This window comes from Piliocolobus tephrosceles, unplaced genomic scaffold, assembly GCF_002776525.5.
Source record: "Piliocolobus tephrosceles isolate RC106 unplaced genomic scaffold, ASM277652v3 unscaffolded_36290, whole genome shotgun sequence".
Classification (NCBI taxonomy): Eukaryota; Metazoa; Chordata; class Mammalia; order Primates; family Cercopithecidae; genus Piliocolobus; species Piliocolobus tephrosceles.
This window is the reverse complement of record NW_022320188.1, coordinates 1-12,342: the sequence shown is the minus strand read 5'-3', so window position 1 is coordinate 12,342 and position 12,342 is coordinate 1. Positions and strand designations below refer to the sequence as shown.

The window sequence follows — 12,342 nt, the reverse complement described above, 5'->3', positions numbered from 1 at the left end:
GGTGTAAGGAAGAAGGTACAGCTGTCGAATACTACGTGACAGACTCCTTTTTAGGCTTCCGACTTGCCAATTATGTCCATAATTTTATGAAGAAGACATCATTATCTGTCTTTTACAGTTTAGCAAACCAAGATTGGGAAATATCGCATAATCTCTGAAAAGTCACAAAACTCCTAGAGAGAACAATTTCTGGAGCCAAGATATGAACCCAAGTATAACTCCAAAGTCCATCAGCTCCATCTGAAGGGGAAGCCAGTAATTCCCACCCATTAATGACACAAGAAATTCCTGTGATGGAATTCACACAAGCCGAAAAACTAAGAAACCGAGCTGTGAGAATCCTTTGTGGCATGAGCACTGCTAAGTGCTTTCTGGACAAATTTCAGGAAATTTGCTCAATGAATCTAGTCACTTGCACATGCCCGTCTGGGTAAAGCAAGTGCAGCGTTTTTGTCTCTGGTCCCTAGTAAACCACAGCAGCCATGAGGATGTGCCCTGAGCTGTGCAGGCACAATCCTGGCCTCTGGGCTCCTCCAGTGGCCATCTTTCCAGTCCTAGCTCTGCCAGTCAAGGAGACCAAGGGTTCTTACATGGCATGTAGGGAGGGTGGTTCAGAGAGGCGTCCCTGCAGCCTGGAGAAACTGCCCCATTCACGAAGCTTGCTGGTTCATTCATATCCTAGAAATGCCAAACACAGACATACCTCACTTTTTAAGATAATTATGTCCGGCCAATTCTGAGCCAAGGAAGCAGTGAATACATTGTTCAACATCCGGTAATCCCTGTAGATGTCAGCCCTGGGAACTTCATCAAATCCTGGTGAGAACTGGCTGGAAAGACTAATTCACTCCTACAGAATGACGGGCTAGAGGTTTTAAAAAATAAATCTCTTCCCAGGTGGCTCTGAGGCAATCAAATTTCCAAGAAATTCCTAGTAATTTATCTCCAGGATTTTTGGTTTTTTCCAATTTTTTGAGACGGAACTTCGCTCTTGTTTCCCAGGCTGGAGTGTAATGGTGTGATTTCGGCTCACCGCAAACTCTGCCTCCTATGTTCAAGCCATTCTCCTGCCTCAGCCTTCCGAGTAGCTGGGATTATAGGCATACCCCACCACACCCGACTAAGTTTGTATTTTTAGTAGAGACAGGGTTTCTCCAAGTTGGTCAGGCTGGTCTCAAATTCCCAACCTCAGGTGATCCGCCCACCTCAGCCTCCCAAAGTACTGGGATTACAGGCGTGAGCCACCACACCTGGTCTGGTCTGACACGTTTTACAGTAGGAGCGTTAGGTCCGGTACACGGTCTGAGGGCTAGCAGGGATGTCCCACTCCTGAGAGGAGGAAGTATCTGATATGTCCAAAGTCTTCCTTGGACAATGACTATCCTCTTGACTGAAGGTCAGTGCTACATATATATACTCAGGCACACAAAGATAGACATGTGCCACAGGGACACAGACACACACACACACTTACAATCCACAGGCCATCAAACTTCAAGCTCCTCTCCGGATTCTGTGGATTGTTGTACATTTCTTCTATTTCCCTCTTCCACCACTTGGCAGTTGAATTACGGAAAAAGTCTGGGAAGGCCACGTAAGCTCGATAGAGCTGTAAAATATAAATATAATTTGTATGTCCCACACAAACATGTAAGACAGCAAACAGACACTTACTGAGAATGCAACTCACACAGATACTTGAACTGCATGGTGACAGACGGCCTGAACAGGGCCTAAATTATGTTATTAACTAATTAGAGAAATGTAGAATGAGAAGAGAAATTAGTGCAATTTGCACACCTTCCCAGCATTTGGAAAACATCCAAAAACTGTTCTCTTCATATACACATGGTTGATGACAATCAACACCCGGAACTCACGACCTCATGCACTCGACACCCAACCCTCAACGTCAGTTCCGCCATTTCCTAAGCACTCCTCAAAGACAAAGCCAGGGAGAGACTGTAGACATGAGATGCATGGTAACAGATTAGGAAGAAACACCCAGGGAGTCCCTCCTATGTCATTCCCACTGAGAGAGGGGAGGAAGGAGTAAGATTACATTTCAGGATATTAGACCACTACGCCTCAGTGTTTTCTACAATTTCAGAATCACATGACAACTACAGCTGTTGGAACATAAATTGAGGGGACTTAAAGAGGACATTTCAACTTCCCCTTGTTCTCATCTTTCTTCAGATGATAACAGCATTGTTTTTGTTTTAACCTGAAAGACGGATTCAAGGCACAACTTCTTTTTTTTTTTTTTTTTTTTTTTTGAGATGGAGTCTTGCTCTATCACCCACCCAGGCTAGAGTGCAGTGATGCTATCTCGGCTCACTGAAAACTCTGCCTTCCAGGTTCAAGTGATTCTTTTGCCTCAGCCTCCTGAGTAGCTGGGATTACAGGCACGCATCACCACACCTGGCTAATTTTTGTATTTCTAGTAGAGAGGTGGTTTCTTCATGTTGGCCAGGCTGTTCTTAAATTCCTGACCTCAAGTGATCCACCAACCTCAGCCTCCCGAAGTCATGCGATTACAGGCATGGGACACCGTGCCTAGCCAGATACAACTTCTTAACGACATTGTAGACTTTTGAGAGCAAGAAGCTTGTTTTATATTCATCTGAGTGATATTTATATTTTGCACAATGCTTAGCTTAGAACTTGACACAAAATATATACTCACTGTTTAATGGTGGGTTCACACCTCTTACAAGCAGCAAATAAATGTTGCTTGTTATGGAACATTATGGTCCTTTGTATGTCTCAGTAAATAGCCTCCTTTATGATAATCACACCATTGTAAGAGTTAAAGAGCTAAAGAATGCTGGTGAGAAGGGTGGGGTAGGCAACAGAATGAGGACTTGGTCTAGGGGAACTCCAGTTCTTATACACAATAGACAAAAGGCAGGTAGGAACCCATATGTCTACATAAAGGGCAAGAAAAGGAATATGAGAAAACAGAAATAGATCAGCCTGCATGGGTTTGGCTGTCAAGGACGTGAGAAGACAGCGGCTCACATCACACAGAATCCTGAGAGAAGTGGGCTTGCCAGGGATGCCTTTAAGGAAATGGAGGTAGAAACCAGGAAACCCGACAAAGAGAACCTTTCACCAGAAACAGAGAGCTCCAGATCAGGCAGGGTTAGAATCAATGGGATGGGTGGGGAATGGAGAATTAGAATAAAGAGATTATCAGCCATATCTGAGTCAGAATTGTATCCCATACGGGGTACACGTGGGGAACCTGGCCAGCCATGATGTAGGAACTTCCCTAAGTACTGCTCCGATGACCCCTACCAACTTCAGAAAAATGTTCTGCCGTTCTCCAAGGTGCTGGCTCTGCCTTACACCTGTGCATATTCAAGTCTTGCCTTTGTGGCTTCTGCCTTCACTTTCTCCAGTCTTCAAACAGTGATGTGCCCACCCACACACTGGGCCTCAGGATCACCTCACAGGCTTTTTGTAGCACATCACACGCTACAAAACGCAATTCACAGATCCCATCACAGACTTATTGAATTAAATCGCTGGAGCTTTGGACTCAGAAATCTGCTTTTGTGGGACTGTTGGCTGTTTGTTTTATGTTCAGTGAAGCCAGACCTGGACATCAGTGGCTTCATCCTCACCAGCTTCATTGAGTGGGTCTTACTATTAATAATATAAATATTAGGTTGGTGCAAAGGTAATTGCAGTTTTTGTCATTACTTTTAATAACTTTCTTTCTTTTTCTGAGATGGAGTCTCGCTTTGTTGCCCAGGCTGGAGTGCAGTGGGTCAATCTTGGCTCACTGCAACCTCTGCTCCCGGGTTCAAGTGATTCTCCTGTCTCAGCCCCCTGAGTAACTGGGATTACAAGCATGTGCCGCCACGCTTGGCTAATTGTTGTATTTTTAGTACAGATGGGGTTTCACTATGTTGGTCAGGTTGGTATCGAACTCCTGACCTCGTGACCGGCCTCCCAAAGTGCTGGGATTACAGGTGTGAGCCACTGTGCCCAGCCTACTTTTAATAACTTTCAGTGGCAAAAACCGCAATTACCTTTGTACCAACCAATAGTTATAATTATCCTATCTACGAAGACTTATCTCTTATGAGCTAACAGATTCTGTGACTCCCTAATGAAGAGTTTCTCATCAGGGGCACAACTGGCATTTGAGGTGAGAGATATTTTGTGGAGAATTCCCTGCAATCAGAGCTATCGACATCCTTGCCCACTGCCCACTGAATGCCTCTGGTGTCCCTGTGATAACCAACACTGCCCTCAGATTTCCAAATTGCCTTAGGATAGCAGCGTTGCCCCTACTGGCTGATGAACTGTGGGGTTCTGATACTGACTACTTGATAAAAGTCAAGAAGCCCATGACCCAGAACTTCTTTGGATGGGCAGGTACCTGTGTCCATGTGGGCTGCTTGGACCCCTAAACTTCAAGTGATTTTCTGTGACAGGTGACGAGAGGACAGGAAGCTAAATCTTCTCCCTTGAATAGTATACATACATACATACATACATATAGATGATAGATAAATAGGTAGATAAATGATTGATAGATAGATAGATAGATAGATAGATAGATAGATAGATAGATGAGGGATTTGGATAGATAGGGTGAGTGGACGAATAAAGGTAGAGATAGAGAATAGATAGGATAGAATGATAGACAGACAAATAGATAAAAATGAATAGGGTGGCTGGATAGATAGACAGACAGACAGACAGATAGATAGATAGATAGTTATAACCTGAGTAGATACAGTGGATAGACAGATAGATACAGATAGATGAAGTAGATGATAGATAGTTGATAGATAGATAGATAGATAGATAGATAGATAGATAGATAGATAGATAGTGTGTGGATGAATTAATAGATCGACTGGTAGATACATAGACATGATAGATTGAAGATAGATAGATAAATACATAGATATACATAAACAGATAGATACTTGTTCAGTAGTAGACAAAAGAAAACCAGCCTTGAACTGAGACTGACTCGTTCTTGCCAATCTTCAAAACCTGCCCCGTCTTGTTTTGTTCGTTTTGTTTCACTGCATCTACTGACAGTAAATAAAGACATGCAGTCCAATAGCCAAGCAGCCTGGTCCCAAGTGTGTCTCATTTTAAATTAAAAAGTGCTACTGCTGCCAACTGGCTCTGGGATCCAGGAGGTCAGAGACTGACACCAGAGAAGAACGCATCACGGGTTTGCAGTACCATCTGTTCTCCCTACCCTATAGGAGCTGTACCAGGCCTTAGCCCCTGGCTCCAGATTGTGTGGTTCTGTCTAATATACGTCTTTCCCTCTAGGACTTACCACGTGCCCTGAAAACCAACTTATCTGGATACAGCATGAATATTTGGCCTAACTCTTGCCAGTCACATTCCTGGTGACTGGAATGTTTTTCCTGCAACTCTGTCCATGGGCTATGATCTCACATTATGTAGAAAGAACTCCCAAAAGAGGTTTTCACGCCTGGGCTTCTGAGTGGCTGCTAACCGAATTTACAACTGCTGGGATTTGTTCCCACAATATGGATATTTGATTAATACTTGATCCTGAGAGAGTATCTAGACTCTACAACATATACCACATTGCTGACGGAACAGGACAGCTTCTTTATCCCTTCAATTCCTGGCAGATGTCCTAGAAAAGAGGCCTTTTCCTTGTCTCCTCAGCTCTCCTGTGGGGGTCACATAGGCTACACGTGCCCTGCCACAATTCCTGCCCAGAAAGAATAACCATTATTGAAGAACAGCTCAAGAGGTAGGGCAAGGCACTTGCTACCCAGGAAGTCCTCAGTCCCACCCTGACAACCCTGTCTGTGGGAACTGTCACAACAATTGATAGTAAAGCACACAGGCTGCCTCAGTTCAGGAGACACACATCTTGGCCAGAGGATGGGGCTGTAGGCTTCCTAGACCTGTAAGGGGCCATGTATTCATTCAAGCAAGAAATGCTTAGTGAATCTGGAAAAAACTTCAGGTCCAGAAGCATAGGCTACCTGGATCCATTACAAGCAACAAACTGTCCCCAGGAGAGAACAGGTTTTACAATAAGGCTGGAGACTGAGAGGTAAAAGCAAAGTTGAGAAACCCAAGGAAGGATTGAGCTCAGAGGAGGACTTATAAGTGTGGAAATGGAGAAACGTGTTCATGGGGAAAAAAACAAAAATATATACAAAGAAAACGATCAGTCTTCGAGGGTTGAAGACTGTTTAAAAGGGATAACCAAGGCAACAACAGTAAGTATACTAGTTCAGAGAAAAGATAGCACTTTTCGGAGGAAAAGTGGAAATTTCTTGGGCCTTTGTAATCTGACAACCTCGAAATTGAAATCAACACTCTGTCACCTAAAACCATGGACAAGTCACCTAAAACCTTGGACAAGTAATTTGAGCTCTCTGGTCTTAAATCCCAAGGATAATAACACATATCTACATCCCAGTGGGCAGTAAAGTATTACTCCATGTAAACTAATTGGCACAGACTGACACCCAAGACACATCCCCTAAGTGTTTTGCCTGTGCCAAGCCCATGTCCATGGTACAGGTATGTCTAGAATCCCAGGAAGGGCTGCCCCTGCCTACAAACCCTGACTCCACCCAAATTTACAAAGACCCTTTTACCTCCACTTGGCTGTCCCAGTCTAGAGATTCATTCACAACAACATCAGGAAAATCGGGCCAGACCTATGGAGAGAAACACGCTCAGTAGCGATGCACGAGACAGTTTCCCTTACATAGGATTTCCGAAGAAATTGTATAAACCATGTCCTAGGAGCAATGATACTTTGATTATCATGTAGGATTCATGGAAAAGTGAATTCCATAACGCGTTACATTACTTTAAAAGTTCTTAACTGTATCAACAAATATTGTTTGAGAAAAGGAGAGTGTCTGACCTCAGAGCCCAAATAGAAAACGCCAGAAATAATATACACAGGCGTGAGACCCACTAACCGTGACCCACCCTCAGGCTAGGGACTAGTGGATCATTCCTTAGGATTATACCTTTCCCCAGACAATGTCTCCATCATTTGGGTATTTGATGAAGATGTCATCCTCCAAGCCCCGAGTGAAGGCAGGATAGGGCTGTGTCTCATTGCCAGAAATGGCTGGATCCTGAAATCAAAGCATAAGTCAGTTCGGAAAACCAAAGCTAGAGAATGAAGAGAAACAGAATAAAGGAGAACTCCTCCAGGGCGAACTCGCTGGCTTCTTCCTGAACTGTAGAGTTTCTGTGAGTCCTGGGAAATACACACTTCTTACTGCACTTCAATTTATCTACTTGCAACATGGAAATAAAGTATAACTCTTTCTCCACCAAAGCCCATACCTGCTCCCAAACAGATCGCACACATTCACATCAGGACTAACCAGAATGAGGATGACCCGCATCCCATCAGCCTTCATGCGATTGATCAGAGCTGGAAACCCAGCAAACTTGGGGCTGAGGGTGAAGTCCAGCTGCCGCTCCATGTAGTCGATGTCTGAGTACTGCACGTCCTGCGGGAGGACACGGGGAGCTGAGTGGCTGCTGCTGTACATGCTCAAGCTTTACAGGAGAACAACCCTCCACCACCCATGGTGGAATTCCAGACAGATTCTTGTTGATGCTTTCAAATCCCAGCCCTGCCATTTGTTAGGTACAGGTGCTGGGAAATTCACTTATTTTTTACAATGTTCAGTGATCAAATAGAAAAAAACCTTAAGTCAGCATAAAATAGGATGAGAATGCCTCTCTAACACGGCTATTTTGAGGATAAATAAGTACACTGGATTGGACAGTGCTTTGTAAACTGCCACTATCAGGAGTGATTGTGATGACCTCCCCCAAGAGGCTTCCCCTGGTATCAGTGGTTCATGCTTTGAAAAAATACTGTTAACTACCCAGGGCTAATACAATGTGGATGGTAAATCTGCAAAACATATCAAAACAAAGCAACACTGTATAGGTGCTTTGGAATACCCAATCCTGAGGGAAATCAGATACAACATTCTTCTGGAGAAGGAATATTGTATTTCACTATCCACTAATGGAAACACTATGTTCCACTAATGGAACTATTGTAAAACAAGAGAAATGTAGAATAAAATTAGATAAGCGATGGCACACTGGATTAATTCTCTGATGACTGGGTCTCCTCCCACTCTCCAGTGAAAGATAAGGTTTATTTATATATTTTTGCCCTCTGGAAACCCATACCAGGATCTGTGTATTCCATCAGTGATTAGTTCAGAGTCGATAGGACACTGTGCTACAGCACCAGGGCTGCAGGAACTGAGGTCGTATCCACGTATACAATGGTCTGACTGGGGTTAGTTTTTTTCAAGAATTAAGTAAAAGAACTGTGGGATATCATTTATTCTTATGGAACTCAGGACGTTTTGACTAAATGTTTTGAAGACATGTGAAAGAAATGGAAGGAAGCATGAGATAGCAGAAAAAGTCCTGGAGCCAGCCTATCTCCCTCTGGCAAGTCACAGTGAGTCTTGAGCTATCATCTCTAGAAGATGGAAACAAGCACCCTTACCTATATTATCATGCTAGGGTGAAGCTAACTGTGATATTGTCTGAAAAAGAACATTATGTCTTCATAGAATCCCACAAACATTAGACAAATGAACCCAGACACAGAGGCACCTGGGTTACTTATGAAACTCCAGAGCCATGACTGAGAACCTACATAAGGGATCTGGGCGGCCACCATCTCGTCATACAAGTTGGCGATCTCAGAGTCATTCTGGTATCCATAGCGACACAGCTGGAAACCCAAAGACCAGTAAGGTACCATCACAGGCCGGCCAATCAACTAGAAAAAATAGAAAATATTAGTCCTCAGAACAGAGGCACCAGATTGAAGTTTTACATAAACTAATAAGAATATTTTTCCAAGCCCCAAGCTAGACAACTAACTAATTGAAATCCACATCAAAACTGACAGGATATAGAGCCACTGGGATACTTGGAGAAAGCTTTCTGCTAGGCTTGACCTCCTTCTTAAAAATTATGGAAAAGCTGATTTTACTCCATTCCTAGAGACACTTTAGGTAACTCATTAAGAAGCCCAGAATCAGAGGCAAAATACCTGTCTTAGCATATAGGCTCCAATCCTGCTACCTGTGTGACTTTGGGCAAAAATTAAGTAATCTCTTAGTGCTTCAGTTTCTTCAGCTGTAAATAAGGGTATAATAATAGCCTCTGCCTCAGAGTCCTTTTGTGAGGACTGAAGGAGTTATTATGTGCCAAGTGTTCTAACAGGCAGCAAGCAATAAATCAGTGAAGTGCAGTAGGTAGTACATAAGTACTTGCTGCTGCTGCCAAAACCACCATGGTCACCACCACCATCACTATTTTCACCATCACCACCACTACCCCCATCATGCCCTCCACCACCATCATGACCATCATCATTACCCTTCACTACCATCACCACCACCCCACTACCACCCCCACCACCATCCCCACTATCATCACAACCACTATCACAAACATCACACTCCTCACACCACCCCACTGTCACCACCACCACAACCACCACCATCATCACCATCACTACCACAAACACCATCACCACCACAAACACCATCACCACCCCCACCATCATCAGTATTATCACAACCACTACCACCACCATACTCCTAACACCACCCCACTGTCACCACCACAACCACCACCATATCCGCCACCCCCATCATCATCATTACCACCATCACTAACACACCCATCACCACCACCCCCACGACTATCACCACCATCACCACCACTACCACTACTACCACCATTATTATCACCATTTCCACATCACTGTCCCCACCGTCAGCCCCTACTGCCATCATCACCATCACCCCCACCATAACCACAAACACCACCACCACCACACTATCACTACCATCACCACCACTAGTACCACCACAACATCTGCTCTTCTGCAATGCTTACAGAGGCTAAACATTTAATGATAATCTGAATGTGTTTATTTTTTCTTATTCTATAATCTCTCTCCAAGAAAGACCAATATTTCCAGTTATCATCTGAGAGTTATACTAACAGATGTGGGCTCTGGCACCCAGAATGTGCTGTATAAGTGCTTGATAAACAATTGGGTTTCCCCCTACCTCAGTGTACTGCTGGGTGACAAGCTCTGGAGTTGGCCCCAAGAACACATAAAAGTCCAGAACTCCCCCTGTGGTACGGTATGTCAAGGCAGGCAGGGGCTGGAACGTCACGTCTGAAAATGAAGAAAAATGCCAAGCCAGATGGAAGCCTTCCACATCACGAGGGATATCTGCCACATCACCCCTGAAATCCACACATTCTCCATCTTCCTGCACCCTCCCTATCACAGAGTGGTAAGAGCAGGCATTTTCTATCATCCACACACAGAACTGAAGAAGTTCAGTGGAAGTCTACAGGTCCCATTTCTGGGTGTGATTTCTTTTGGTGTACTTTACTATATTTTGTCATTCTACTCTTATAAAATTATTTTTACATTTCAACTTTTATTTTGGATAAAGAGGTACGCATTCACATTTGTTACATGGGAATATTGCATGATGCTGAGGTTTGGGGTAGGAATCCTGTTACCCAGATAGCAAACATAGTACCCGACAGGTAATTTTTCAATGTACCATACACCCTCATACCCCCAGACTAACTTCTCTGACCCATAGTTTTAGCCTAATTCAAATTATATAACTGGCTTCCACGAGCTGGCCTCCAGGATATTTGGGACCCATGTGGTTTTACTATCCCTTCTTATGTGATTTTTACCAAAATGAGGGTTCGCTTAAATCCTCTTATCACATGATCCTATACTGAAATAAACAGAAAGGCTAAAGACAAAGAAAAAATAAACACTAATGCCCATAAAATAAAAATTTTGACTTCAAGGAACAGTTGGGCAAAAAAAATTCTAAACTGACTCAAGCATGATTGGTAGCCCCCCAAAATAAGGGAGGCGCTGGACGGCCTTACCCATGGCATTGCTGTTCAGCAGGAACACTCCGTGGGCACTGCCATCCTCCTCCAGCCCCATGTAGTAGGGGTGGACACCATAGGAATTCTTCTTGTACTGCAGAGTCATGGGGAGAAGCAGTAGGAGTTTAAAAGACATTACACCTGAGAAAGAAACTCAACATAAAAGTGTTTGCTAAGATGGGTCTAGTTTTCTCCATGAAGTCAATTAAATACATGAAACAAAGAAGCCTGAGAATTGGTCCACTCCTCTAAAACCAGAATGAGACGACCAAGTGGAGTTTGGGAAGATGAAGCCCGAAGCCTGAGCAGTGTGGGTGGAGAGAAGCACAGACACAGATCCCAAATGCTCTGTCCTTACCCCTGGGGGCTGGTCTCGGGAGAACATCCCCCAAGTGTGCCACTCCAAGTCTCTCCTATAGGATGTGTGCTCAGTTTCCCCAAAGCCATAGAGGTACTTGGAGGGAAGGCGGGTGGAGATGCGGATAAACATGTCATTGAAGGTGAAACCAAGAAGCTGAGAGTCCCAACTGAAACACAAAAAGGCAGATTTGAAACAGCAAATGGGTTTTCTCTCTGCTTCCAGCAGCTGACTTTTCAAGGACAACAGAATGCTTGATTTTTATCCAGAACCTGTTCATCTACAAAACAAAACAGAAACTCAATTTGATTAAAATATCATAGAAATCCTCGCTAAAAGCCCAGAAGTTATTCTTCATTCATCTGTTTCCCACTGTCACTGCCTCCTTTCAGTGGTCCTCCACAATAAAAAGCCAAGCACTCCTCACCATCACAGCTGGGTACACTCCACACCAGCTCCGCCTTCCACCCTTGCACCCCTCAGCGCATTTTCTACATAGCACTCAAAGTGATGTTTACTTATTATTGGTTGTCCTGAGAAGACAACCCTCAGCTGTCTACAAGGAGCAGCACCTCCTCTAGACAAGGCACCCCATAAACACTTGTTGGATGAATCCTCAGGCACACTCAACTGCCTCAGTCATTATTTCCAGAATGCTAAAGATTCCCCATGAGAACAGGTCTGAAGGAAACAACTCATCCATGGATCTGGAAGTGGACAATGTGATGCTTGGAACCAGGATACATCCAAGGATGATGGACCTGGCCGCAAAGGCACAGGTAGACATCAACTCTGAGTCACACTAGAAGCCACTCACATTATACTGCCTGTACTCTTGCGGCGAATTTCAATCCCAAATGGATTCTTCTTAATGAGGACATCATAGAGTTGACCCTCAGGGCTGCTGGATGGCACCCTGGGTACGTTCAGAGGAACTGGAACTTCATACCGATTGTTGTTGGGATCATAAATCTAGGCCAGAGGAAATCGATTTTAGG

General features: G+C 44.0%; 1 protein-coding gene across 1 annotated transcript; it reads right to left on the bottom strand.

Annotated features, from left to right (window-relative positions):
- Window positions 1-528: 528 nt before the first annotated feature.
- LOC113222911 (maltase-glucoamylase, intestinal-like) lies at window positions 529-12,312 on the bottom strand. Its single transcript, XM_026452488.1, has 10 exons — window positions 12,162-12,312; window positions 11,345-11,513; window positions 10,984-11,080; window positions 10,125-10,237; window positions 8,693-8,818; window positions 7,383-7,511; window positions 7,017-7,127; window positions 6,633-6,695; window positions 1,475-1,609; window positions 529-678 (listed from the first exon to the last, which is right to left on the bottom strand). Exons 2-10 carry the CDS (start codon window positions 11,474-11,476, stop codon window positions 568-570), a joined length of 1,017 nt encoding a protein of 338 aa, XP_026308273.1. The 5' UTR covers window positions 11,477-11,513; window positions 12,162-12,312; the 3' UTR covers window positions 529-567.
- Between the last annotated feature and the right edge of the window lie 30 nt (window positions 12,313-12,342).

Excerpts from the sequence above, each read along its gene's own strand:
- LOC113222911 (XM_026452488.1), bottom strand. The coding sequence starts at position 11,476 with ATGTTTATCCGCATCTCCACCCGCCTTCCCTCCAAGTACCTCTATGGC. Across the intron at positions 7,512-8,692 it reads TGGCCGCCCAGATCCCTTAT|GACGTGCAGTACTCAGACAT; the intron begins GTAGGTTCTCAG and ends GTCCTCCCGCAG. Across the intron at positions 1,610-6,632 it reads ACTGGGACAGCCAAGTGGAG|CTCTATCGAGCTTACGTGGC; the intron begins GTAAAAGGGTCT and ends TATATTTTACAG.